This window comes from Theobroma cacao, chromosome 5 (genome assembly GCF_053813885.1).
Source record: "Theobroma cacao isolate CCN51 chromosome 5, ASM5381388v1, whole genome shotgun sequence".
NCBI classification, from domain to species: Eukaryota; Viridiplantae; Streptophyta; class Magnoliopsida; order Malvales; family Malvaceae; genus Theobroma; species Theobroma cacao.
The window spans coordinates 41,276,877-41,302,219 of record NC_142643.1 but is presented as its reverse complement, the minus strand read 5'-3'; the positions used below and the strand labels follow the sequence as shown (position 1 = coordinate 41,302,219).

At 31.8% G+C, this 25,343-nt stretch overlaps 2 protein-coding genes across 2 annotated transcripts; both read right to left on the bottom strand.

Annotated features, from left to right (window-relative positions):
• Window positions 1-1,639: 1,639 nt before the first annotated feature.
• On the bottom strand, window positions 1,640-3,732 carry LOC18599654 (benzyl alcohol O-benzoyltransferase-like). The gene is made up of 2 exons (XM_088806924.1): window positions 3,155-3,732; window positions 1,640-2,792 (listed from the first exon to the last, which is right to left on the bottom strand). Exons 1-2 carry the CDS (start codon window positions 3,647-3,649, stop codon window positions 1,872-1,874), a joined length of 1,416 nt encoding a protein of 471 aa, XP_088663050.1. The 5' UTR covers window positions 3,650-3,732; the 3' UTR covers window positions 1,640-1,871.
• Window positions 3,733-9,080: 5,348 nt separating this feature from the next.
• Window positions 9,081-11,494, bottom strand: LOC18599653 (benzyl alcohol O-benzoyltransferase-like). The gene is made up of 2 exons (XM_088806075.1): window positions 10,969-11,494; window positions 9,081-10,044 (listed from the first exon to the last, which is right to left on the bottom strand). Exons 1-2 carry the CDS (start codon window positions 11,413-11,415, stop codon window positions 9,118-9,120), a joined length of 1,374 nt encoding a protein of 457 aa, XP_088662201.1. The 5' UTR covers window positions 11,416-11,494; the 3' UTR covers window positions 9,081-9,117.
• Between the last annotated feature and the right edge of the window lie 13,849 nt (window positions 11,495-25,343).

The following is a 25,343-nucleotide window of genomic DNA, read 5'->3' as shown; positions in this document are numbered from 1 at the left end:
GCTATTAAAAAGGATCAAAGAAGAAATAGTGTGGTTTGGAAAAAGCCATCGACTGAATTTTTAAAATTTAACGTTGACGGTGTGGCACGGGAAAATCCAGGAAAATGTGAAATTGGGGGAGTTCTTAGGGATGATCAAGGACGAATCTTGATTAAATTCTATAAGAATGTGGGGCTTGGGGTTGCCAATCAAGCTGAATTTTTAGCCATTAAAGAGGTTTTTCTTATTTTCGCTGCTTCAAGATGGGTTACTACTCATGGTCTGATTATTGAAAGTGATTCAACCACTGCTATTAAATGGATTAAGGATCCTGCTTCGGCTCCTTGGAGGCTGAGAAATCACGTTCTTCATTTACTTTCTCTGGCTAGCAAAGTTAATCAATGGGATATTCAACACATTCTTAGATCTGGGAATTCTATTGCTGATTCCCTTGCCAAAGCTGAAGTTGAAAGAGTTGATGATCTGCTGATTGTTCATCCTGTTGAAAATAATTTTGAGTTGTCTACTTTTGAATCTTGTTGGCTTCGTTTCTTCGGACTTTTGCAGATGATTGCTGATTTTTGTTGCCTTGAGTTTTGTTTTCTGCTGCTTACTCCTTTGGGCTGCTTTTAGTGTTGGAGCTGTTGTCTCTTTTTCGCGGCTGATTTTTTTGTTTCTTTTGTTATGTTGTGCCTTCTCTCATCAGCTTTTCCTTAGGTTGTCTTGTTCATGGTCATTTGTTCTCATTCGGGGTTGGGTAGTTTTACAGAGTGTCTTTGTAATTTAGACTTGCTTTTCATGTGGGACCTTGTCTTCTTATCTTTGAAAGAGTGGTCCTGCATGTTTATGTTTTCTATTCAATAATATTTTCTTATCTTTCAAAAAAAAAAAAAAGACTTTTTGCAACATGTTTGGATATTTTGGTTTATGAATATACATTTTTTGCCTTTCAAAAAAATAAAGAACTGATTGAGTATTGCATGTACTACCTTTTTTAGGGACAGAGGGTGCTCTGCATTCTCATTCTCACCCTTTAAAGCATGTGCATAGGACAACCTACCACTCTGTAGTGAGTTCTGCTCCTTGGTACTTTCAATTTCTCTTTTCCCGTGTTCAATGTCATGTCTTGATTCCACTCTCTATTCTACACTTTGTTTCTTCCAACATGAATCCTTACCATTGAATCTTACAATGTTGACACCCAGCCTATGATTTAATAACCAAGCTCCATTCAATCCAGACATTGCTCTTCTAGCATCAGAGAGAAACGATCCTATAAAACAAAACCCAATTTTCTCCCACTCTTGCTTCTTCTTTTCACAATACATCTAGAACCTTGCCGAACAGTTGAAAAATTCTCCTCAGCCACCTCTAATGAACTTTAAGAGGAATACTATTGACAAAAACAGAAGTTGTCTTCCGAATTTGGGCCATCATCATATAATATTTCTTTTAGTCTCATAAAATTTGAGTATTTATTTGTAAAATGAAGTTTATATTTATGATTATTAATTGTAGTAGGAAAATATTATTATCATATTTTTGACCAATCTCAATTGACGCCAATATAGATTAATGATTAATTTTTGTCTTATTAGCAAACGCATCAAATTAACAGCAAGAAGTTATAAGTTTGATATTATAACAAATCATTAGAACATGAGGAGTATCCATTGTAGCACAAAATGAAGAAGGTTATTGCTTTAATATGGTTTGCAGAACATAAAAATATAACCATTAAACAAACATACGCACGGCATAGGCTTAGGGTCGAACCGTGGGCCTGGAGGGAGTCTGGCCCAAAAATGGGTGGTTCAAAGATAGAAGCTTGAAATTAGAGAAAGGAGCTTTAACCTGGCCAGTGAAATTGGTTGAGCTTAATGACATTACTTTTACATAGTAGATTTAATGAAAGTGGAATTACTTCGACTACCAGCTGGATGATCTTTCAACATTCTATTCAACTCTCTAACAAACCTTTCCATAGCCGAAGCCGGTAAGTAAATTGGCACCACAAGTCCATTTTCCCCTTTCTTATTCCTATGAGGTATTTGAAAGCTTGCCACCACTCCTTTGGCAGGTCCACGGTACATTGCCTTACCCCATCCAAAATCAACATCGGAAAACTTGGCATGTCTTGCATCCGAAACTAGGTAGACTCGAACCAAGCTAACTGGTGGCCGACCCTTTGTCACCAGAAAATCTGCCACCGATTTCACGTACTCTTCAGTCACACTTTCCTTGGTTTGTTTCACTAGCTCTATTGCGTATCCTAATGGGTTTTGGCATAATTTCCCTGCAGTTGTTACAGCTACAGGGTACACGATCGCATTCCCGTAATATCCCTTTGGCAATGGAGGATTAAACTTGGAGCGTACATTGACAATGCATAGCAAGCGAACTTGTTCATCTGGGTCGAATTGTAAGGCAAGTGTCCGGCAACGCCATAAGCAAGCAGTTAAGACTTCAAATGTGGAACAATGGCGAAGATGCGAAGGAACAAATCTACGGATGGCAGTTATATCAGAGGGATTGAAGAAAAATGAGCGATGAACCATGTTTTCCAGGGGGGTGAAGTTTGTACATGATTTTATATCGTCTACTTTGTCGTATTCATGGTGCGTACATGTGACTTGTGGAGGAGTTCGACAACTTAGGAGATGCCTTTCCCATACAGGTAGGATTGAAGGAGAGATTGCGCCTTGTGCCATCTCAGCCATAGCGGAAATGAATTGGAATAGGCCAGCACCATCAGCCATAGTGTGGTTGAGTCGAAGCGCAAAGATGATACCACCGCATTTCATCCTTGTAACCTTACATAAGAAATTTTGAATTAATGTTATTTTGATGTAAATGTATTATTTTTTATTTTCTTTTAATAAAAATAAAGATATACTTAATTAATATTTATACCTGCTAATTATCAGAAACAATTACGACTTTAGCTTTGAAAAATTATTAGTTTCCCTGAAAGAAGTAACGTCTAAATTTCCTAATTTTTGACTGAATAACACTATCCCAAAAATTTCCTAATTGTAGAGCAGAGAACAGGAATTTTTTTTTAATAAAAAAATAGAAAACAACTTTAATAACTACTAAAATGACCCCAAACTGTTCATGGTTCAATTTTTCTTAGAATCTTGATCATAGCTTGGAGTAATAAACAAATTAATACCTGGATCAACAACAATGGGCAATTTAGTATCTCGCCGGAGCCGGGAACGTCGTATAGGAGCTGATCCAAGCAAGGAAATGGTGGCTGAAGGGCTTCACCAAATTGCTCAAGTTTAACATCAGCATCGGCCTCAATGAACAACACGCCATCGCCTGTACAATCCACCATAAGCTTACCGTTAGGCCCTTCCCTTAGCCTACCAGCAAATGGATAGTAAAACACAAGAGTTTTTCCAAGTGCCTCCCGAATAACCTTAGCAGGATCCTTCCCTTGCATGGAAGGATTGTACTTATAAAATTGGATAATCGGGATCTGGGTCCGAAGACATTCTTGGTCATCGATGTCCGATAACAGTTTGAGCTCACGAGGGGTCGGCCTGGCCGGCTTCACGAGCTCTGGTTCACACCTACGGACGGTGAAGACTAGGGAAGTGGGTTGGGGCACCATAGTAGAAGTGGTTGACATCAAAATCTGTGATGGATTGGTTGCAGCCATAATCTTCTTCTACAATTGCTTTCTGTGGTCCTTCTGAGGTCAAGCATATCTACACTTGCTGGATGTGCAGTACTGGGAAATCAATCAATTCATAATTAATGCTTTGTCACATGGATTATGGTATTATCTGGAAGGGCCAATGATGTAGGGTACCCAAAAAATTCTTATCAATTTATTAATTAAAACAATCTATATAAGTAGCTAAACAGTACTGTCATGTTAGTGTACTAGGAAAATTATCTTAGTGGGAAGTTTTTAATTAATAAGTGAAGTTAAATGATCAATTGGTATTCAAGGTATGTTTATGAAAATTAATTAATAATAATTTAATCTTGTTTGTGAAAATTAAAAGAATTTTATTTTGACATATAAGATAATAATAATTAATGGAAGTGAATTATCATTTTATATGGTATTTTACAATTTTTTTTACATATAAATAGTAAAACTTCTAAATTCCATAATAAGACGTTTTGAGACTTTTGTGTTTTATAGAAGCGTACAATCCTTAAATCCGATACAACCTCTCAAACTCGAGTCGTTAAGTTGTATTTTTGAAAATTATGATCATGAAAAGAAATATATAAATTTTATTAATTTTATAAAAAATTTTAACAATTTTATCATATTTAATTTCAATTGCATAAAAAATCTAGAATTTGAGGCTTGAGACTGCTAGAGAAAATTAGGTAACACTATAAATGTTGTACAAAACATTTAATTTCGTCCACCCTTTTATGGGTTTGGCTATTTGGGTCCCATCCTTCACTCGAATATATTAATGGTATAGTAATATGTTATAATATGATATGGGCCCATAAAATAAATCATGTATGGTACTATAATACATTGTTGTTATTCCACTTTTACCAACGTTTTATATATAAATATAGGAACAAAAATCCTTTACTCGTATCTCATTTGACCCTTTTTTTACAATTTTGCATCATATGTTTTTAAAATTTTTTATATTAAAATTTAAAATTTTGAAATTTAGGATTTTTGATTGCTAGTATAAAATTGAACATGTGACACAAAATTATTGAAAAAAGCAGTAGATGACAAAAGATTTATGTTCCAAATACTATAGGAGTTCCTCTTTTTTAAAACAAAAAAATAAATTAAAAAATAAAGAAGATTAAAATTCTATTTACACCTTTGGTAGTTTCAATTTTTCTCACATGACATCTTGTTATTTTTTCTCAATTATATCTTTTGAATATTGTCTTTCTCAATTAATATTTTCAGATATAATTTTATACTCGATAAAATTATAAAAATACCTTTAATTGTAAACAAATTGACTAACTTTAAATTAATATTATTTTGATAATTTTACTGAATCAACAATATAACCCTATGCGATAACATAAGTAATTCACAGAGCACTAATGATAAAAAACTATATATTCACAGAATGCTAATTGAGGAGAAAAAAACGTAAAATATCATATGAAAAAAAATTAAAACCACAAATACATATCAAATCAATCCAATTTCAATAATATTTTTCTTTAATTAAGTTTATTTTTTCTTTCCTCTTTTTCGTGCTTGTTTCTTATTTGATTTTAATACAATTTGAGTGATAACCCTCCCCCAGTGACCCACTTGGCTTTAATCGAATAATCTTATTATAATTAGTCTAAATCAGATGTTCACACACCTTGAAAACGTCCCGGCACCTTGTTTCAGTGCTTTGTTTGCTCCATGACTTTCCCCCTCTTCGAGTTGTCTATCTTTATTTTTGCCCTTCTCCTTTCTTTTTTTTTTTCTTTCTTTAATGGAACTTTTTGAGTAGGACCAATCTGTTTATTCTATTTAATTAATAAATTAAAATAACAAATAAAGAGAGAATGTATTCTTATGTTCGTATCAACGTACCTACCTAGCTACACATATATAAGTATATATACACAAATATTATACGTTAATTGGTTTTTATGTAATACATGTATGTTATTGTAATCAATGCCAGGGTTGAACTCCATTGGTCCAAATGTTTAGATACCAAATATTGTTATTGTGTGATTATATGAAAATTGTATGAAATGATAAATTTCAACCTTATTTTAAATGAAAATAAATATGTTATTCATAAAATTATCATTTCTAGGAAATTTCTGGCATTAGAACATTAGAAGTTTAAGAAACTATTTAAAGAACGTATGCATGGTAAGAAAAATTGTCAATATGTGCAGGGGTGGAGTTAGTCAACTTTTGTTGAGAGATCAAAAACAAAAAAATAAAGGTTAAAAATTTTAAAAATTAATATGCTAAATTTAACTAACAATTAAAAGATTATTAATAGAAAATAATTTTATACAACATGAAAGTCAAAAAAAGAAAGATTTATAATAATCTTTTAAGAAAACTGTGCTAGATCTTGCTTTTTGTATTCAAATTCATCAATTATTAATTATGTATCGGAAAACATCAATTTCTTTAATATTGAATTTTGGGCGTTTTGAGTCACATTGCTCTTATTCATGAGTTGTGGCTTGTTGGTTCAAGTATAGGTGAATCACGTAGATGATTCGCATCTTTTCTTTTAAAGAATTTGTCAATTATTTTCAATTTACTCATACTTTAATCAAACTTAAAAAAAAATTAATGCTGTTTACATTTAATATTCTCATTTTATTTCTATTTAAACTTATAATACTAAATATAAAACTATAATGTATAAAATATAAATAGTTAAATATTATATATAAGATTAATAATTTTCTCTTATATAATCAGGATTGTTTAAACACTATATATTTAAGATAATTTTCTTTCAATTAAATATAAAACGTAAAATACATAAAAAAAAAAAGATATAATTAGCTTGTATTTATTGCTATCACTACTTATGGCTTAAGCAAGTTCCTGCCTTAATGGGCAGTTTCTGTAAATCTTATTGCTAATGATATCTTTCTCCACCTTTCAAAAAAAAATGTTAATTTTTTTTTACGTAATCATGATTAATGAAAAATATACATTGATGAAATTTTTAGTAACAATACAACATTATAATTTAGTTTTGCGAACTACATAATAATAGATTAATTTTTAAATATTAAAATTATAAAAAATAAAATCTACATAACAGAAAAAAGAATAACATGATAAGTAGAAGATAAATACCACATATGACATAACAAAAAAGAAAAAAAAGAATATGGTTGATGATTCTTAGAAATTTGAGAAAGAAAATCTATAGAAACTTAGAACATATGAGCAAATAGAATAAAAATAAAAAAATAAACAAATATATATATAAAAATAATAATATAAATTAAAAAAATTTAAAAAAATTTAAAATTGAGTTAAATATGTGAGATCATTTTGTTATTTTTTATTTATATTAATTATTAAATAAAAAATTATTTTGAGAGGACCATCAAGAGAATATATAAAAAATTTTAAAAATTTTATATAATATGAAAAAATTTTAAAAAATTTGGAGGACCCATCACCTAAGGAGGCTTAGCTCCTAAATATGTGCAAAGTGAAATGGTTTTAATTCTAGAAACCAAACTAGGCAATTTTGGCCTTTTGTTGATATAGAATGGTTCTCGAGTCATACGGTGAGTAGGTTAGGCTCATTGATGACTACTTGGGATAAGGGCCTATTTGGTTATAGTGAACATAAGAGAGAGTTTTATCCTTGTTCAAGGGGAATGGCTTGTTTAATAGGGAAGTGGGTCTTGGTTTCATGGGAGCTTAAACTATAAGGAAAGATGGCTAACAACTATAAGAAATTAAGATAGCATTTGATACTAAGAAAGTAGAAGTATATTTTTTATAATATGTTTAATTAAATTATATTACAGTGTTTTACAATAAATTACTGTAATTAAAATTACAATGTAATTATATTATAGTTAATAGATGTAATATGATTGCAGTGCAAAACTAATTCAATCATATTGCATTACATTTTGTAATATTTTTAAAGACATTTTCATCATTCAATTTAAAATAAAATATTGGATATTGTCTTTTAAAAATAATTAAAATAAAATACATAATATAAAAAATTATATTAAAAATGAAAATAAAATATGACATTAAAAATACATTTAAGAGATGTAATTATATAAAAATTAATAATAAAAAATACAAATATATTAAACTTACATTTTAATACATAGAGTTAATTTTAAAAATTGACATTATATTCCTTGCATTTTAATCATTACTTTGCTTATATATTAAATATTGTAATATTATTTTTCATGTAATCTCGCACATTACCTGCAATCCCATTGCATATGCAATCTCTCACATTACTTGCAATCACATTGTATTGTAAGGTACCAAACGACTCTTAAGTTAAAGAAAACTAGACATTGTCCTCTTTTTTCTTCAATTCTTTGTAGTGAGAACTACCAAGATTTAAGTAATAGGGTTCAACCTTCAAGAAGAATGTTTTTTCATATTTTTTTAATTAAATACCACTTGAACACAATAACTAATGTTTAATTTTGGTTTAAACGTAACTAATTAATTTTTACTAATTTATTGATTAAATGAACAAGTAATTAATTAATTTTTTTATTTCATTGTCATAATTCTTATGAAATTTAAATTGTCATATAGCATTAATTTCTTATATTGAGAATTTATTTCTGAAAGAGGAAATATTTGAATAGAAGAAAATGCACGTGAAGCCAAATATGTCAAAGCAATTTGTAATTCGAAAAAAATAATTTAGATTTATTCTTTAATCATATTTTTATAGTTAAAAATGAATGAAAATTTTTTTTCAAATGTTTAGATATATAGTTTGTGGAGGAGTCGATATATAGGCAACGTGTAAAAAACAAATCACATACCTAAACCCTAACCAAATTAAAATAGGCCATCCAACTTAATTATATTAAATCAAATTGATGGCATTTCATTTGTTCACAAATGTCAATAATAACTAGCTTGGGTTTAAATTGAAGTATTTAATTTAATAAAAAATATATGTACCACTTGTTCAAAAGTCAATTTTGAATTTTTTTTTCATTCTAAATTTTACTTATAAAAAAGAACAAATTTTACATACAAGTCAAACCATATCGGAGCTCATTGTTAATTATTATACTATCATTTACTTTTCTTGGTAATTTTAAAAATACAAATTTATATGTTTGATAATGTATTAAAAAATTTCTAAATTATAATATTTTACAAAAAATATTTGACAAAAAAGGAAAAAGAAAAATATAGAAAGAAATATTAACTAAGCATATCAATGTGGGTGGTTTTTTACTTGCCTCGAACCAACCTGACTTTTTGATGCCTCACTCATACCGCCTAACTTATTATCTTTAATTTTCATACTCGATTCCAATTTGAAAAATATAATATCTATAACTAGCATCTGATTTGAAATGTATTTTAATGACTTTATTTTAATATAAATTTATTTTTTAATTTAATATAATTGCTCAAATTGATACGAGTAAGATTTACGATTGCGAAAAGAATATTTATATCTTTGACAAATTTGATTTGATAAAATCAGAATAACTCTTACCTCCAACTGTGCTCTCATCCTTCAACATGCTATCCAACTCCTTAACAAATCTTTCCATAAGTGTTGCTGGCAAGCAAATTGGCATTATAATCCCATCTTCCCCTTTCTTGTTTGTGAATGGTAAAAGATGGCTTCCATCCATAATCTTGGCTTGTCCAGCGTACGCCGCCTTGCCCCAACCAAAATCAACATCTTCGAACTTGGCACGTGTCACGTCTGACACTAGGAAAGATCGGGTCAGAGAGAGGGCAGGTCGGCCTCTAGTCACAAGAAAATCTGCTGTCGATTTCATGTATTCTTCTGTTACCTTTGCCTTGGTCTGTTTCACTAGCTCTATCGCATACCATAATGGATTTTGGCACAGTTTTCCCACAGTTGTTAAGGTTGCCGGATAGGCAATTGCATTGCCATAGTATCCTAAGGGTAACGGAGGATTAAACTTGGAACGTGCATTTACGACGCAAATAATGCCAACATCTTCGTTCGGGTCAAGTTGCAAGGCTATGGTATGACATCGCCATAAGCATGCGGCTATGATGTCAAAAGTTGAACATCGGCGGTGTGGGGGAGCAAATCTGCGTAGAGCTGAGACTTGTTTGGGTCCAAAGAAAAAAGAGCGATGAACCATGTTGTCCAATTGAGTGATTATGTTGGCATTGGTATGGATCACTTGTTCAAACTCATGGTGCGTACATGTAGTTCGAGGTGGGTTTCGAGCATTTAGGAGATGTCTTTCCCAAACGGGTGAGATTGTGGGAGCAAGTGCACCTCGTGCCATCTCGCCCATTGCCGACATGAATTGCACCAAGCCAATAGCATCGCTCATAGTGTGGTTGTGGCGTAGGGCAAAGATGAAACCCCCGCATTTCAATCGTGTTACCTGTGTTAAATAAAAAAAAAAATCGTAATGATCACTTGTGTTGCTAATTAATATTTTCTTCCTTTTTTTGGGTATTTCAAAGATAACTTTTGTTGCTAGTTACTAAATATATTTTGTCCCTATTTTTTGGTATTTTAAGGATAACTTTTGTTGCTACCTATCAAAGAAAATTTTGGTTTATTTTTTTTAAGAAAAAAGTCCAAGGAAAGAGAGATGGTTGAAACACAAACCTCAATTCTTTTATTACAAATACTTTTGCGTTGTAATTATTTTTTGTAATTGTAAAAGTTTCATTTTGTCCAAACCAGATCCTGATACCATGAAAGGTCTCTTGCTAAAAAAAATAAGGGACTTGTAATAATAAACTGGTTGTGGAGGTTAATAAATTTGTCTTTCAAAAAAAACATATAAAGAACTCAACAAGTGGATAATGATATAGAGAAAGATAAACTTAATTGTAAGTAAACAAGATAATCTTTTTAAAAAAAAAAAAAGAAGTAATTTTATTAACTTCAAACCCGGGATGCCATGTGAAGTCTCTTTTGCCTAACTGGTCAAGGACTCTTGTGGCATTAAAACTCTACAAAAGATCACAAATCCGATATCAGATAATGGTATCACCCAAAGTCAAAATCAAATCAAAACGCGAATTAAAGAGTTTCCCAACTTCAAACAAAACAAAGAAGTTCCCAGATAGAAGAAACATAGCTCCGACAAAAATCATCAAAAGCCAAACAACAACATAAGTTCAACTTTGTCGCTGTCAATAGATCAAAGAAAAAGATGATATGCTAGGATGTGTCGTTTGAGAATAAGTTTGGCAGGTCAACGGTATGTTTTTAAGGATTAGTTTATGGTTGGGCTTATCTTCTAGAACAAAAGGAAGAGAGTTAAAGGTTGGGAGGTTGGAGTTTTAGGAAATACCTGAATTAAAAGCAATGGACAGTTTAGCACTCCACCATAACCTGGAACATCATAGAGAAGCTCCTCCATGCATGGAAATGGTGGTTGAAGCTCCTCACCAAACTGCTCGAGTGTAACATCGGCATCGCCCTCGCTAAACAACACGCCCTCGCCGGTACAGTCCACGGTGAGCTTACGATTAGGCCCTTCTCTTAACCTACCAGCATATGGATAATAAAACACTAGAGTTTTTGCAAGTGCATCTCTGATAACCCTAGCAGGGTCCCTCCCTTGCATGGAAGGGCTGTATCGATAAAATTGGATTACGGGATATTCAAATCGATGACCTTCTCGATCATCAATATCCGACAATGGCTTATACTCATGAGGGGTGGGCTTAGCCGGGACCACCAGCTCTGGTTCACACCTACGGACCTTGAAAGCCAAGGAAGTGGATCTCTGTGCCATGGGAGCTTAAACTATAAGGAAAGATGGCTAAGAACTATAGAAAACTAAGTTAAGAGAAGACCAGACGGGAAGTATTCGTCGTCCACTTCTTTCCTCAATTCCTTGTAATGAGAACTACCTAGAATTAAACAATAGGTTTCAACCTCAAGAAGCATTTTTTTTTTCCCATTTTCTTAATTAAATACCACTTGAACACAATAACTAATGTTTAATCTTGGTTGAAACGTAACTAATTAATCTTTACTACTTTATTGATTAAATGAACAAGTAAATAATTTTTTAGTTCGTAGTCATAATTTTTATGAAATTTGAATTTTTATATAGCATTAATTTCTTTTATTAAGATTTTATTTTTGAATAGAGGAAAGATTTGTATTTGTGAAAAATAATTTCGATTTATTTATTAATTATTATTTTTGTGGTTACAAAAATAATGAATGAAAGAAAGTTTCAAGACGTTTAGATATATAGTTTGTCGAGGAGTTTATGGTATATGCAACATGTAAAGGGCAAATCACATGTTTTACCTTAACCAAATTAAATAAGCCATACAACCTAATTATTTTAAAATCAAATGAATGGCATTTAAATTGAAGTATTTGGTTTAATAATAAATATATGTACCACTTGTTCAAAAGTCAATTTTGAATCTTTCAATTTCTTTCAAAATTTTACATATTAAAAAGAACGAATTAACTTTTCCAAACAAATTGTGTGGTTAAGATGAAATCTAATGCTTCATTTGATACTTCATCTAGAAAGCGATCTCCGTATGTAATTAATAATTTAATATCAAATAAAATAAAATCAAGTCACCTAAAATCTTAATTATGATTCAATTTGTTATTATTCCTATTAACCAAGGAATAGGACACTGGATAAGCTGCCATTTTAAACATAACATGCATTATATTTATTGTAATAAAATCACCTTATTGAAAGAAGAACGATTGTGTCTTATAATTTAAATAACTAGTAGCAAACCTTAGCATTTATCCATACATCTAACTTCATTGCGTTTTGTGCCAAAACTTTCTTCTGGGAGGACAATTTTAAATGAGCTTTCCTTCTCAATTAATTGGAACTTTCAAGTTTTTCGACCATAACTTAAATAACCTAAACTTCAGCTGTCAGCCATGGAGTCCTGTTTCGCGAAGAGCAGTATGATGATTGAGAAAGGTCCTACTTAAATTAATTTTACATCTAATTTCCAATTCTAAGAATAGAATTAAATATACAAGCTTAGAAACTAGACAGGAGTGAAAACTCTACGGAATCATTTATGCATCTGGTTCAAAGTCAATTTTTATTTTTATTCATTAATGGAAATTCGGTACACATTAATTGCGTGAGTATGAGAGAAGAAAGAATATTACTTGCGTGGGGGTGTAGATCAAATATCTAAGGAATGGTAACTTGTTGAAAAATTCATGGGGAAACAACTTCAACATTGGAATGCCCCAGGCATCTGATAAAATCAAATGCCAAAACATAGCTGTAAATCATGCTTGCGGATCCATACCCCATCAGAATAGACCCCGTCATCGGAATTCCGATGACTACACATAATACGGGTGCTCTAGAAATGTAGCATGTCCAGCTGCAGCAGCAAAAATTAAAAGTTAATCAAATGGAGTAGATGATGAGATGAGTGCGAGTTGCTGGAATTTACTATAAGCAGTTAATCTCGACTTAAATAAAGTGGGAAAGTCAGAAGGAGGAAAATGAAATTAATGAAGACATGGGTCTTAGGTCATCAGTGATTTTACCTGTAAAGGGATGGGGTACAGGAGCTGAGTGGTGAAGTGAATGATAATGGGTGAAAAGGTAGCTTTCATGGAAAAACTATGCGCCCAATAATATGCCGGCTCCGAAATTGTCACATGCAGTAACAGTAAGGCAATAAATCCTTTTGAGTTCCAGAGAGGAAGGCCATCCAAGGATGGGAAGATCAAGCAGGCCATAGAAGCTTTTTTTTTTTTCCCATTTTCTTAATTAAATACCACTTGAACACAATAACTAATCTTTAATCTTGGTTGAAATGTAACTAATTAATTTTTACTACTTTATTGATTAAATGAACAAGTAAATAATTTTTTATTTCGTTGTTATAATTTTTATGAAATTTGATTTGTTATATATCATTAATTTCTTTTATTAAGATTTTATTTTTGAGAGAGCAAAGATTTGAATAGAAGAATATGCATATGGAGCTAAATATGTGTAGGGGTTCTTTTGGTAAGGAGAGAGGACGTGTTGGAACGAGTGAATTGAAATGTGCTAGAGGCGGCAAAGAGAAAGACTAAAGTAGTCTTTGAAGCGTGAAGCGTAAGTGCTTTGGTGATAGGTAGTGAAGGACAAGAAAAGGTGGAAAAAAATAACAGATTACGATAAATGAAAAGGGTTGAGTAGAAAGCATGTTTGGAGAAGTATTTGAGAGAGCTTTTCAAGATAATATCTACTAGGTTTCTGATAATTTCTCCTTATCTCCCAACCTCCAAGACCCTCATATTTATATGGAATAGAAGCATTTTTGTAGAAGTAATTAGGAGAGCACGTTAATAATGGCAGAATGTGTTTGTCATGGAACAGTAGCTAAAGAACGATTTATGGGATATTAAAAGGATGACCATGTAGTTAGGTAGTGGGCATAAGTTTTGGATAATAGAGTAATGACACTTGATAGTACGTCACATGTATTCTTAAGGAGCAAAAAAAGAAAAAAGAGGTAAATCACATGTACTTTACGAAAAAGTTAAAAGGAAGTCTTCTTAACTATATCCATATCTAAGCCACCAAACTAAGCTCTCTAGAATATCTCAAATGTGAAGGTAGCTCATGAACCATGCCACTTGTTCTGAGTTACTTTCACTTCCCTGTACAAACAATTGTTCTATACTTGTTTCTAGGTGTTTCCGCATTTGGAACGCCTCTGGGTGTTTCTGTACTTGGAATACCCCTAGACCCTTCCACGCTTAGAACACCACTAGGTGCTTATGTGCTTATAACTCCCCTAAGTACTTCCACGCTTGGAACATCCCTTGGCACTTGGGCATTTGGAACACCCTTGGGCTCTTTTACGCTTGGGACACCTTTGATGTAATTTTTCTGTAACATAATGCTTCAAAAATAATAGTTAGTCAAAATTGGGCATTTACATTTTGCCACTTGCATAAAAGTTCTTATGAGGAGTTTTATACATAAGATAAGAAGATGCACATAATAATAAGCAAGACAATGCTTATGTGTGTATATATATATTTTTTATTTATTTTATTTTTGTTTTTAAAGAAAAAATTGCTTGCAAATTTATATATTTATTATTATTATTATTATTATTATTATTATTATTATTATTATTATTATTATTATTATGCGTTACGAACTTAGGAATGGCCCTGGGTGCTTCCATGCCTTGGAACACCCTAGAGCGCTTTCGCACTTGGAACACCCCTAGGTGTTTGCACGTTCAAAATATCCTTGAATTGAATTTTTTTTTTTTTAAAGCATGGTAATAAGAATAAAAAATTTTGTTAAGAAAATTTAAAGTGTTGTACTCATACTGGGAAAATAATTCTTTAAAGTCTACTTGGAACACCCCTGGGTGCTTTTATGCTTGAAACAACTTTAGGCGCTTCTGTGCTTGGAACGCCCTTGGGCACTTTTACGTTTGGAACATACCTGGGCACCTCCATGCTTGGAACAACTCTAGGTGATTCTGCACTTAGAACGTCCTCTAACGCTTCTACTCAGGGAACATCCCTAAAAGACTTGGTATAATTTTATTTTAGCCCTCTGTATGAAAATTTTATTATTACAAATAAAAATAAAAAAAAAACAAGGCAAAACATGAACAATTGATCTAGAGCCTTTAGATCAGTAAATTATTCTTATCGACAAGTTTCAAGTTTGAGTAGCAAAAGCAATAAAGCTGTGACCAGTGAGTGAAAAAAAGAAACAAAAGGTCTACCGAGGTGAAGTGCAAAAAACTACAGATGAAATTTATAATTTTTTGGATATTTTCTATTGACTTTAATAACCATAAATTAAATGCTTGCAGCCAATTTGTGTGCTTCTGTTGAAATGTTCATCTACATTAAGTTTTTTCTTTTTTAACTTTCAAATGTACATGAAAGCTACCATATCCAATAGAGAAGCCCACTTTGACTAGACAGTCACAAACTGCTAAATAACGCATCGGAAAGAATCATGTTGCATTGAATGTTAAAGACATTCTTATGCTTTGACTATATGGAATAGAACCTTTTACCTAAACACCTTTGAAAAAAGAGTATTTGATGCATTAATAAGTTAGTAGGCTGATGAGACACTTGTTAACAATTTCTTTACTTAAAATTATTACTAATAAAGCTTTTGATATGAATTTTAATTTAAAATTTTGCCCCATCAAAAGTTAAAGGGCACATATCCATTAATATGAAGAACTTTTTTAAGTTCCAAGATTTATTGGATCTGGATCTTTATTTTTACTTCTCTATTATGCCATATATGGGGAAGATGTCTGAAGTCTGTATTTTTTTATTACTTGGTATAAGTTAAAGGGCATTAAAAAAAGCAAAAAAAAGAACGTACTAACAAACGAAAAAGTTTTGTCTATCCAAAATCCACCATGTATATAGTTCATAAGTAGTAAGCAATTACCGAAGATATCCAAAGTTCGATTTAGTCCTTGTTTGACTTGATTTTTTTTCAACTTATCTACCTCTTAGAAGTAAAAGCCCGACTAAACATATTTTTGAAAAACTCTTAATAAAAAAGTAACTTTTTTAAAAAAAATTTAAAAATAAAGATTAAAGAAAAGTTCTAAGAAGGAGCTTTCTCTTTTCTTTTTTTAAAAACACATTAATTTTTTAAAAAATATCTTGTCTCAATCAATTTATCTCTCCTCTCTTTCATTTTGCAAGTCACCATTCTCCAACGCAAATTACGACTTTCCTTTCCTTTACCTATCTTTAAAAAAACTACAAAAAAAAAAACAGAAAACTCAACAGCGGAATAGCAAAATCTAAAATTTTTTTATTCTTATAATGATTAAAAGAAAAGAAAATTCAAAATTCAAAACTGTATTCAAATACTATTTAAAGGTTTTCTCTTCTTCACCAAAAAAGGATTTTAATGTCAAATATACCATTTCCTCTTTTCTCTTCTTTTTTGAGAATTGAAGTATTATGATCCGAGTGCTTGCTAAATTAACAAAAATCTAATACTATTGCTACTATACAAGTTTGAGAGTTGTCCATTTATTTATTAATTTCTTTTATTTTAACATTTGAAATTGTATATAAACTTGAAGAGTTATGATATAGTTTATTAGGTGATTGAAGATAGTATGAATACCATTTATGATAATTTTAACCGAAATTAAAGTTTATATAATTTATTTTGTTAAACAGTTTTAGCTTAACTTTAAAAACTATTATTTTTCATAAAAGTTTCATATTAGCTTTTAAGCTAAAAAAAAATCAAGCCAAACAAGCTCTCACTTTTAAAGGCATTAACTAGTTCTGATGCTACACCTTTAATATTTTGAAAATTACTTTCACCAACTCTTTTCAAATTTTCTATTCGTTTTTTAAGGATGATAATAAGAAAAGTTCAAGATACAAGAAAGAAATAGAGATATATGTGGAAAAAACAATGAGATGTAGAAAAGGATTTGATAAGAAAATTTAAAGTGTTAGATTCCTGCTAGAAAAATAATTCCCCAAAGTCTATAAATATAAGAGAATAGTTTTGTAGAAATTCACAATCTGTTTTTCTATAATTTCTCTCTAAGGCTTCTTTGAACAAGTAAGTTCTCTTTACAATAATATTGTGTTGTTGGGTTTTTTTATTATACTGTCTGTTCTTTATTATTATTATTATTATTTTGTTTCATTTGTTGTAACATAGCTTTCATAAGGAAGAAAGAAAAGAAAAAAAATTATTATTACTACTAGATAGTTTTTTTATAGAGGAATTTTTTTATATGTTTAGGGGTGCTTCTGCGTTTGGAATACCTCTAGGTGTTTTCCTGCTTGAAATGCTCGAAACACTTGTATAGTTTACCCCTCGCAAGAAAATTTTATTATTGAAAATAAAAATTTCATGCGTAATTAATTTAGATTTGGTTTATCATCAGATTATGGGAATAATGTATACATTATATATAAATTTGGGATATTAATAAGTAAGAATGATAATGCGTAAATACTTATCTGGTTGTCTTTGTCGTTTGTGCTTGTAGGAATTTTGTTACCTCATCTTATGGCCAGGACTCGTTTTACCCCAAAAGTTCGTTATGGTGAACTTAGTAAGGCTATTCTAGGAAATAAAAGAAAGAATACTGCTGCAACCTCTATTTCTAAGAAAATATGAGTAGAGAGAACTAGTGAAGTACCTCTTGAGTTAGAAAATTGGAATGATGGTGTCATTAGGGAATAAGGAAAGGATTGATTTTGGGAAGCAGTGCGTGCAAAACAAGTAAATAGGCATCTATGTGCATCTGCTGGCTATCATTGGGATCGTATTTGTAATAAAGTTGCTCCAGATAAAAGATGTTTTATCCCAAGAATGTTAATATTGAAGTTCAGATTTGAACGTGGTGAATTCCCAATTTCAATCACTAAATTTAGATCCAACTCATTATAGGTCCAAGGTTGGGATGAATGGATAGAGAAAGTTTTGAAAATTTTCACTTACATGATTGCTCTCGGCAATGCTAAAGTCAACTCTTTAAAGATTACTTCCTCTCTATGAACAGACATTTCTCTCGAAGAATTACAAAAGATGGTGGACTCATGAAAAATGTCCTCAACTCTAGTTCTCAAATTAAATGCCTTAACGCTTACATAGCTAAGGCCAAAGGATACATTACAAAAATTGACAAACCTAATATAGAGACTAAGATAAAAGGGCTTGACGAAAGCAAGATGAAGTTACAAGGAAGATTACACAGCCTTTCCAAGTTTGAGAATGATAAATCCTCCTACCTTCTGAACTTCATACTTAACTAGCTTTTTTCTTGTTTTTCTTTTTCTGATATGTAGACTTGTTTTCCATAGTCAACATTTACTTAGTTTTCTTCGTGGTTTTATTGAGTTACTCTATTCCATATTTCATTCTTTACAAACACATGAATGTTTCACAAATGTTGATGTGTGCGGTAGAAAGGGATTCTCAACTTCATATTAGGGAGGATAATCCTCAACCTAGTATGAAGGAGAATGACATATTTTATGAGTATTTAAAGCTACGGCCTATTTGTGAATAGTGAACTATGGCCAAGAAGTGAGCAATAATGTCAAACCCTGTTCTATAAAATAATTACGACGTCATTTACATGCTCAATAGAATGTTTGCAGATTTAGAAAGTTCGAGGAATCGTTGAAAGACGATATTGCCCCTAATGGTACCATTGAGTTGATTAAGCCTCGAACTAGTTCAAATAGGAATTTTAAGGTGAAATTAAGAGTCTCACAGTTCATGGATGACTCAAAATGGTAATTCGAAGTTCGAGGATCAATTTGGAGTCAAACCAAAATTTTCACTATCTAAGGGCAAAATGATCATTTGCCACTTGGGGACAAAATGAGAATTTTTAGAAAAGATTTTTTTAGTCCATTTGACTTATTGGAGTATGATTTAAGTATTGGAGTATGATTTGAATTTTAGAAGTGAAAAATTTTAATTTCGGTATAATTTGGAGTATAAGGGTGAAATGGTAATTTTGCCACCCCGAGGGCAAATCGGTAAATTTTCACCCCCGACATTTGTCAAGACCAAGGGATTTTATTTATCATGGAAATGGATAAACATGAGAAATGTGTGGTGGAGAATTAAAGAATTAAAAGTCACATATTTAAAATTTGAGCCAATAAGGAAATGCCATGTGTCATGTTTTTATTATTTTATTATTTCTTTATAAAAAGGTAAAAAATCAGCCCATTTCTCCCATAGTGATCAGCCAAACCAGAAAAGAAGAGAAACCAAGGAAGAACAAACCCTAGGTGGGAAAAATCAAAGAGAAAGTGTTGGAATTCAAGGATTTGATCAAGCAAAGGTAAAATTTCTTTGATTTTACTAGTGATTTACCTTACCCATGCATTTTTCCTTAATTTCCATGGTTAAATTACATGTTTTCATGATGAAATTATGGTTGGTCAAAATGGGTATGGAGAGAGAAAGATGTTGGAATTGTTTGATTTTGAGTTATGTTGGTGTTTGGAGTTAGTTAAACATGTTTAGAAACAAAACAATAAGAAAAGAATCCATTTTCCCCATGAACCTTCAATGGTCGAAAGTTCCAAGAAGAAAAGTGAAGATAAATTTGCCTAATTATGTGTTAATTAGTTGTGCTTAGTGAATTGAGGGATTGAAAAAGAAATGGAGAAAGTTGAAGTGAAATTGGACGCATTGGCCAATTTATTGGATGAAAAATCGACTTAGGTCAATACCGGGTCTAAATGGCTACCTGTGCATTTTTCATTCCATATCATGCATATATATCGAGCCTGAAATAGTTTATGACTGTTAGACACAATTTAATTGAAATATGTGCCATGGATTATGGCTAGGTAGTGAGCCATTAGATACGGGTAAATGACTGTACCCACGGACTGAAAATAGGAGTATATCGACTCCTAGAACAGTGAGTAAACTTACTATCGTCTTAATTATCTAGAATAGTTTTATACAATTGTGTGATTTTATGAAAAATGGATTTAAATGGTAAATTGCTATGTTTTAGGAGAAATTGTGATTTTATAAAATGATTTTATAAATTTTCTAAAAAATCGAATGCTGATTTTGAAAATAGAGTAATTGGAGACCTATACTATGATTGTGTTGTTTATCCATGATTTTCATTAAATGGCTTATGATAAATATGGGTATGACTGGTTATTTTTATGATTTAAAGAATATGTGAACTTCTTTGATTTGCCTTGAATGTGTTAAGTGAGTCATGTCATACTATTATGATTTTATTGGTTGGTGGATTATAAAGTGGGCACTGCAGTGACGAGGGTTCCGTGGGCTAGCCTAATTAGAAGGGCACGGTTCCTAATTATTGAGCTTACCTCGATTGGAGAGGCGCGTAGAATAACTCCCGAGGTAGGATTTGAGTTCACTTCACGTTGGCCACCACGTGAAACTGGAACTCAGCCAATGTCGAGGAACGGCTGTGTTGTCAGAGGTGAAATGTGTTTGTGTGTGTGACAATAAACAGCCTTGACAGTCTCGGTAAGATACCTTCGCGGGGTGTCCCCGAGAATAGATTTTTGGCAAGGGCCAAGTTTTTGAAAAGTGCATAAGCCATGTTGAGTAATTGGATGAAATCCAATTATATTATATGGGTTGAGATGAATTATTTTAATTGTCTCTTATTACTCGGCTTTAGATTATTTTGATGATGTCTGTCTACTCACTGAGATTTTATAATCTTACCCCTTATTCCTATATATTTTTCAGGCTCAGGACAATTTGTTGATAGTTGATTAAGACGAGAATTAATCTCGGAGTTGCATCTTAGAAAGTAAGGGTTCGTAGCCCTACATCTTCTTAGTCAGTTGGGGGCCCACGTGTCACTGTAAAAGTAATTTTATTCTTCAGTTATTTAATTTAAAATATGTATGAATATATTTAGCTTTTACACCATGTTTTTGGCGAGTTTCAGTATTTTCGAAGAAAAATGATAAAAATGCCCCTGTGAGCCAGAAAGTAATATTTTATTGTTTTGATTTGGAAATGACTTGTGATTTTTTTTTAAATGTGAGATTTAATAATTGTCGCTCACTGGGGAGATGCAGAAGTTGATGCTAAGCCTTGCGGGGTTTCGATCGGCATTCGGGGTAATGAGTGCCTATCGAGACATTGCGGCGGTTGTCACGGGCTCGATGGGAGTTTCGGGTCGTGACAAATAAAGCTTTCAGCCAATACCGTAATATTATTACAACCAGATTATAAGCGTTAAAGCTTGCGGCTGAAAAATGAAAAAGATTCGAGCTATAAAGCTTGCGACCAAGTGAAACAATAATATTACAACTTAATTAAGAGCGATAAAGCTTGTGGTTAAAAATGAATTTACTTTAAACTATCACAATACAACTAAAATGAAAGCGATAAAGCTGTGGCTGATAATGCATTTAAAGTAAGATGTGCAATTAAGCAAAAGCTTACTCTAAGAAGTCATTCATAAAAAAGACAGATAATGGATAGTATTGTCATACATGATACTTCATAATGTATTGAAAATTGACTGGTGCTGTAACACATTGGTCTTTGGATTCACTAGCTTGCAATATCCATTCTCATTCACCTCATGAACATTGTATGGTCCTTCTCACTTTAGACTAAACTTAGCCGTTAATGTTCCTCTTTTAATATGTTCTGCTGCACAGAGTAGTAAGTCATCCTCTTCAAAGCTTTTTTCCTTACCAACTTGTCATACGTTTTACTCAACCTTCATTAATACGTGGAGAAGTTTTTCTCAGCTTTATCCCTTATTTCCTCTAATGTTTCCAATTCCATCATTCATAAAGTATCATTGTCTATTTCAGCATCCAGGGCCAATCTTGCTGATGGAACTAGGATTTCTACTAGTAAAATAGCTTATGTCCCATAAATTAAAGAAAAAGGAATAGCTTTGATAGGTGCTCGCTTAGAAGTTTTGTATGCCTATAGTGCCATAAGAACATCAATCGTCATATACCATTTTACTTAACACTTTGAGCAGAATTTTGTTGATGGCCTTAGCTTGACCATTGCCTTTAAGCAAGTAAGTGGTTGACTTCACATGATCAACATCATAAAGGGTTAAGAGTTCTTTTACACTAAAGTTAACAAATGAAGTACCATTATCGAACAAGATACGCTTAGGTATTCCAAATCTACATATGATGTTTTCTTTACTGAAGTTGACCACGGTCTGTCTAGTTGCCTTCTTCAAGGGAATAGCTTGTACCCATTTGGTGAATCACTCTATTGCTACAAATATCCATGTATGTGTTCTAGAAGGGAGACTAATAAGTCCAATCAAATCGAACGTCCAAGTGTGGAAAGGCCAAGGTGTGATAACGCTATATAGTACTACAGTTGGAGCATGTATGGCGTTTTGATGGACTTGGCATTCATGGCATTTCCTTACGCAATTCATTGCATCTGCTTCCATGGTAGGCCAATAATATCTAAGATCCAATAGTTTTTTATAAAGTTTCTCCCCCCTTCATGCTCTCCACTACTTCTAATGTGAACTTTTTCCATTAAAGAATTTATATCAGCAAGAGAAACGCACTTCAGTGGACGTCTCGCGAATGATACTCGAAACAACTCATTTCCTTTAAGGAAGAAGCATTGAGCACTTCTCTTTAATTGTTTTGCATCTTAAGAATTTGTTGGAAGAACTCCATTTTGAAGGAAGTCAATGTAACGTCTACGCCAATCGCCTATACATCCTACAAAATGACATTCACGCCCGTCTAGAAGTTCTAAACACTTGGGACAAAACTATTAAAATTGAAATGCGTCTTTAGACGTAGTCGATCAAAAATACCTTACTCTTTGAAGTAACTGGTGTAACTTCTGATTGAGTTTAGCATCTTAATGGCTACCTTAACAAGATAGGGTAGTTTCAAATCAAACACTGAGGAGTTGAAACTCTTGTTTCTTTTATCGAGCAACTTCTCCATCTCTTCTTTTATGACAAAACTCTAAGCACTAGTGGAAGGAGTTACTATAACAAGATTGCCTATAATAAAGAGATTAGTGGTATTAGGGAGTGGGTTAGTCGTGTTTTCTCTATTTCTTCCAATTTCGTTGTTGTTGACCATGTTAGTAGCATTTTCTATTGTCATAAGTGGAAGGGGTTGAGAGGTTGTGGCAGTTGAGGACGCAAACTAAGTAATAGTCTCCATCATCCGCTTATTGTTTCCTCCAACACTTACATCCTTTCTTATGAAGCTTGGAGCATTTTCATAAGCTCCTGGACATAAGTGGAAACGGTTGTTTCTTGGTTGCCAAGAGAACTTTTCATATCTTTTGATAAAAATTTTCAGTTAATTTTTCACTTACTGTAATCTCTCCTCCTTAGTACAATCACCAAAATGTAGGAGGTTCTTTTGGTAAGGAAAGATGACATGTTGCAATGAGTGAATCAGAATGCACTAGAAGTGACAGAAATGAAGATTATAGCATTCCTTGAAACGTAAGTGTTTTAGTGGCATGTGGTGAGGGATAAGAAAAGGTGGAGAAAAATGACAGATTATGGAGGATGGAAAGGGTTGAGTAAAAAAAATGTTTGGAGGAGTATTTAAGAAAGCTTTTAAAGATAATATCTGCTAGGTTTTTTATAATTTCTCTTTGTTTGTCAACTTTCGAGATCCTCATATTTATACTGAATAAGAGCACTTTCGTAGGAATAGTTAAGAGAACATATTTAATCATAGGAGAACATACTTGTCATGGGAGAGCAATTAAATAATGGTTTATGGGATATTAAAAGAATGATCATGTAGTTGGGTAGTAGGCATACGTTCTAGGCAATGGAGTAATGACACTTGATAGTGCGTCACGTATATTTTTAAGGAGCAAAAAAAAAAAAAAAAGGTAGAGCACATGTACTTTAAGAAAAGCTTAAGAGGAAGTCTTCTTAACTATCTCCATATTTAAGCCACTAAGTTAAGCTTTTTAGAACATTCCAAATGTAAAGATAACTCATAAACCTTGCTACTCGTTTTAAGTTACTTTCACTTTCCCATACAAACAGCTGCTCGATGTTTGTTCTTAGATGTTTCCATGCTTGGAACGCCCATGGGTACTTCCACATTCAGAACGCTCCTGGGCTCTTCCGTGCTTAAAACTCCTCTAATGTAATTTTTCTATAACATAGTACTTCAAAAATAATAGTTAATCAAAATTAGATACATACAATGAGTCAAGGCAATTTGTATTTGTAAACAATAATTTAGATTTATTTATTAATTATTATTTTTGTAATTACAAAAATATTGAAGGAAAGAAAGTTTCAAAACGTTTAGATATATGGTTTGTCGAGAAGCTTATGGTATACGCAACATGTAAAGGACACAAATCACATGTCTAACCTTAACCAAATTATATAAGCCACACAGCATAATTATTTTAAATCAAATGAATGGCCTTTAATTTATTTACAAATGTCAATAATAACTAGCTTGGATTTAAATTGAAGTATTTAATTTAATAATAAAATATGCACCACTTGTTCAAAATTGGATTTTGAATCTTTGAATTTCTTTCAAATTTTACATATTAAAAAGAACAAATTAAATTTTAGAACAAATTGTGTGGTTAAGATGAAATCTAATGTTGCTTATATAAAAAAAGGAAATCTAATGCTTCATTTGATACTTCATCTAGAAAGCGATATGCATATGTAACTAATAATTTAATATCAAATAAAATAAAATCAAGTCACCTAAAATCTTAATTATGATTCAATTTGTTATTATTCATGTATATATACACACACACACACTATTGAACAAAATAGAAACCTAAGCAATGCCAAATGATTATAATCTAATCTTGTTCTAATTATGAATTGAAGAAATTTAGCATGAGGCAAACCATATTGGAGCTCATTGTTAATTATACCATCAATCACTTTTCTCGGTAATTTTAAAAATACAAATTGATTGGCAAAATTTATATGTTTGATAATCTATTAAAAATTTTCTAAATTATAATATTTTATGAAAAAATATTTGAGAAAAAAGTAAAAAGAAAAATATAAAAAGAAATATTAATTAAGGATAACAATGGAGGTGGTTTTTTACTTGCCTCGAACCGATCTAACTTTTTGATATGTCACTTAGATCCCGCTAACTTATTATCTTTAATTTTCATGCTCGATTTCAATTCAAAGAATATAATATTTATAATTAGCATTC

Excerpts from the sequence above, each read along its gene's own strand:
- LOC18599654 (XM_088806924.1), bottom strand. The coding sequence starts at position 3,649 with ATGGCTGCAACCAATCCATCACAGATTTTGATGTCAACCACTTCTACT. Across the intron at positions 2,793-3,154 it reads GCCCATTGTTGTTGATCCAG|GTTACAAGGATGAAATGCGG; the intron begins GTATTAATTTGT and ends TTCTTATGTAAG.
- LOC18599653 (XM_088806075.1), bottom strand. The coding sequence starts at position 11,415 with ATGGCACAGAGATCCACTTCCTTGGCTTTCAAGGTCCGTAGGTGTGAA. Across the intron at positions 10,045-10,968 it reads GTCCATTGCTTTTAATTCAG|GTAACACGATTGAAATGCGG; the intron begins GTATTTCCTAAA and ends TATTTAACACAG.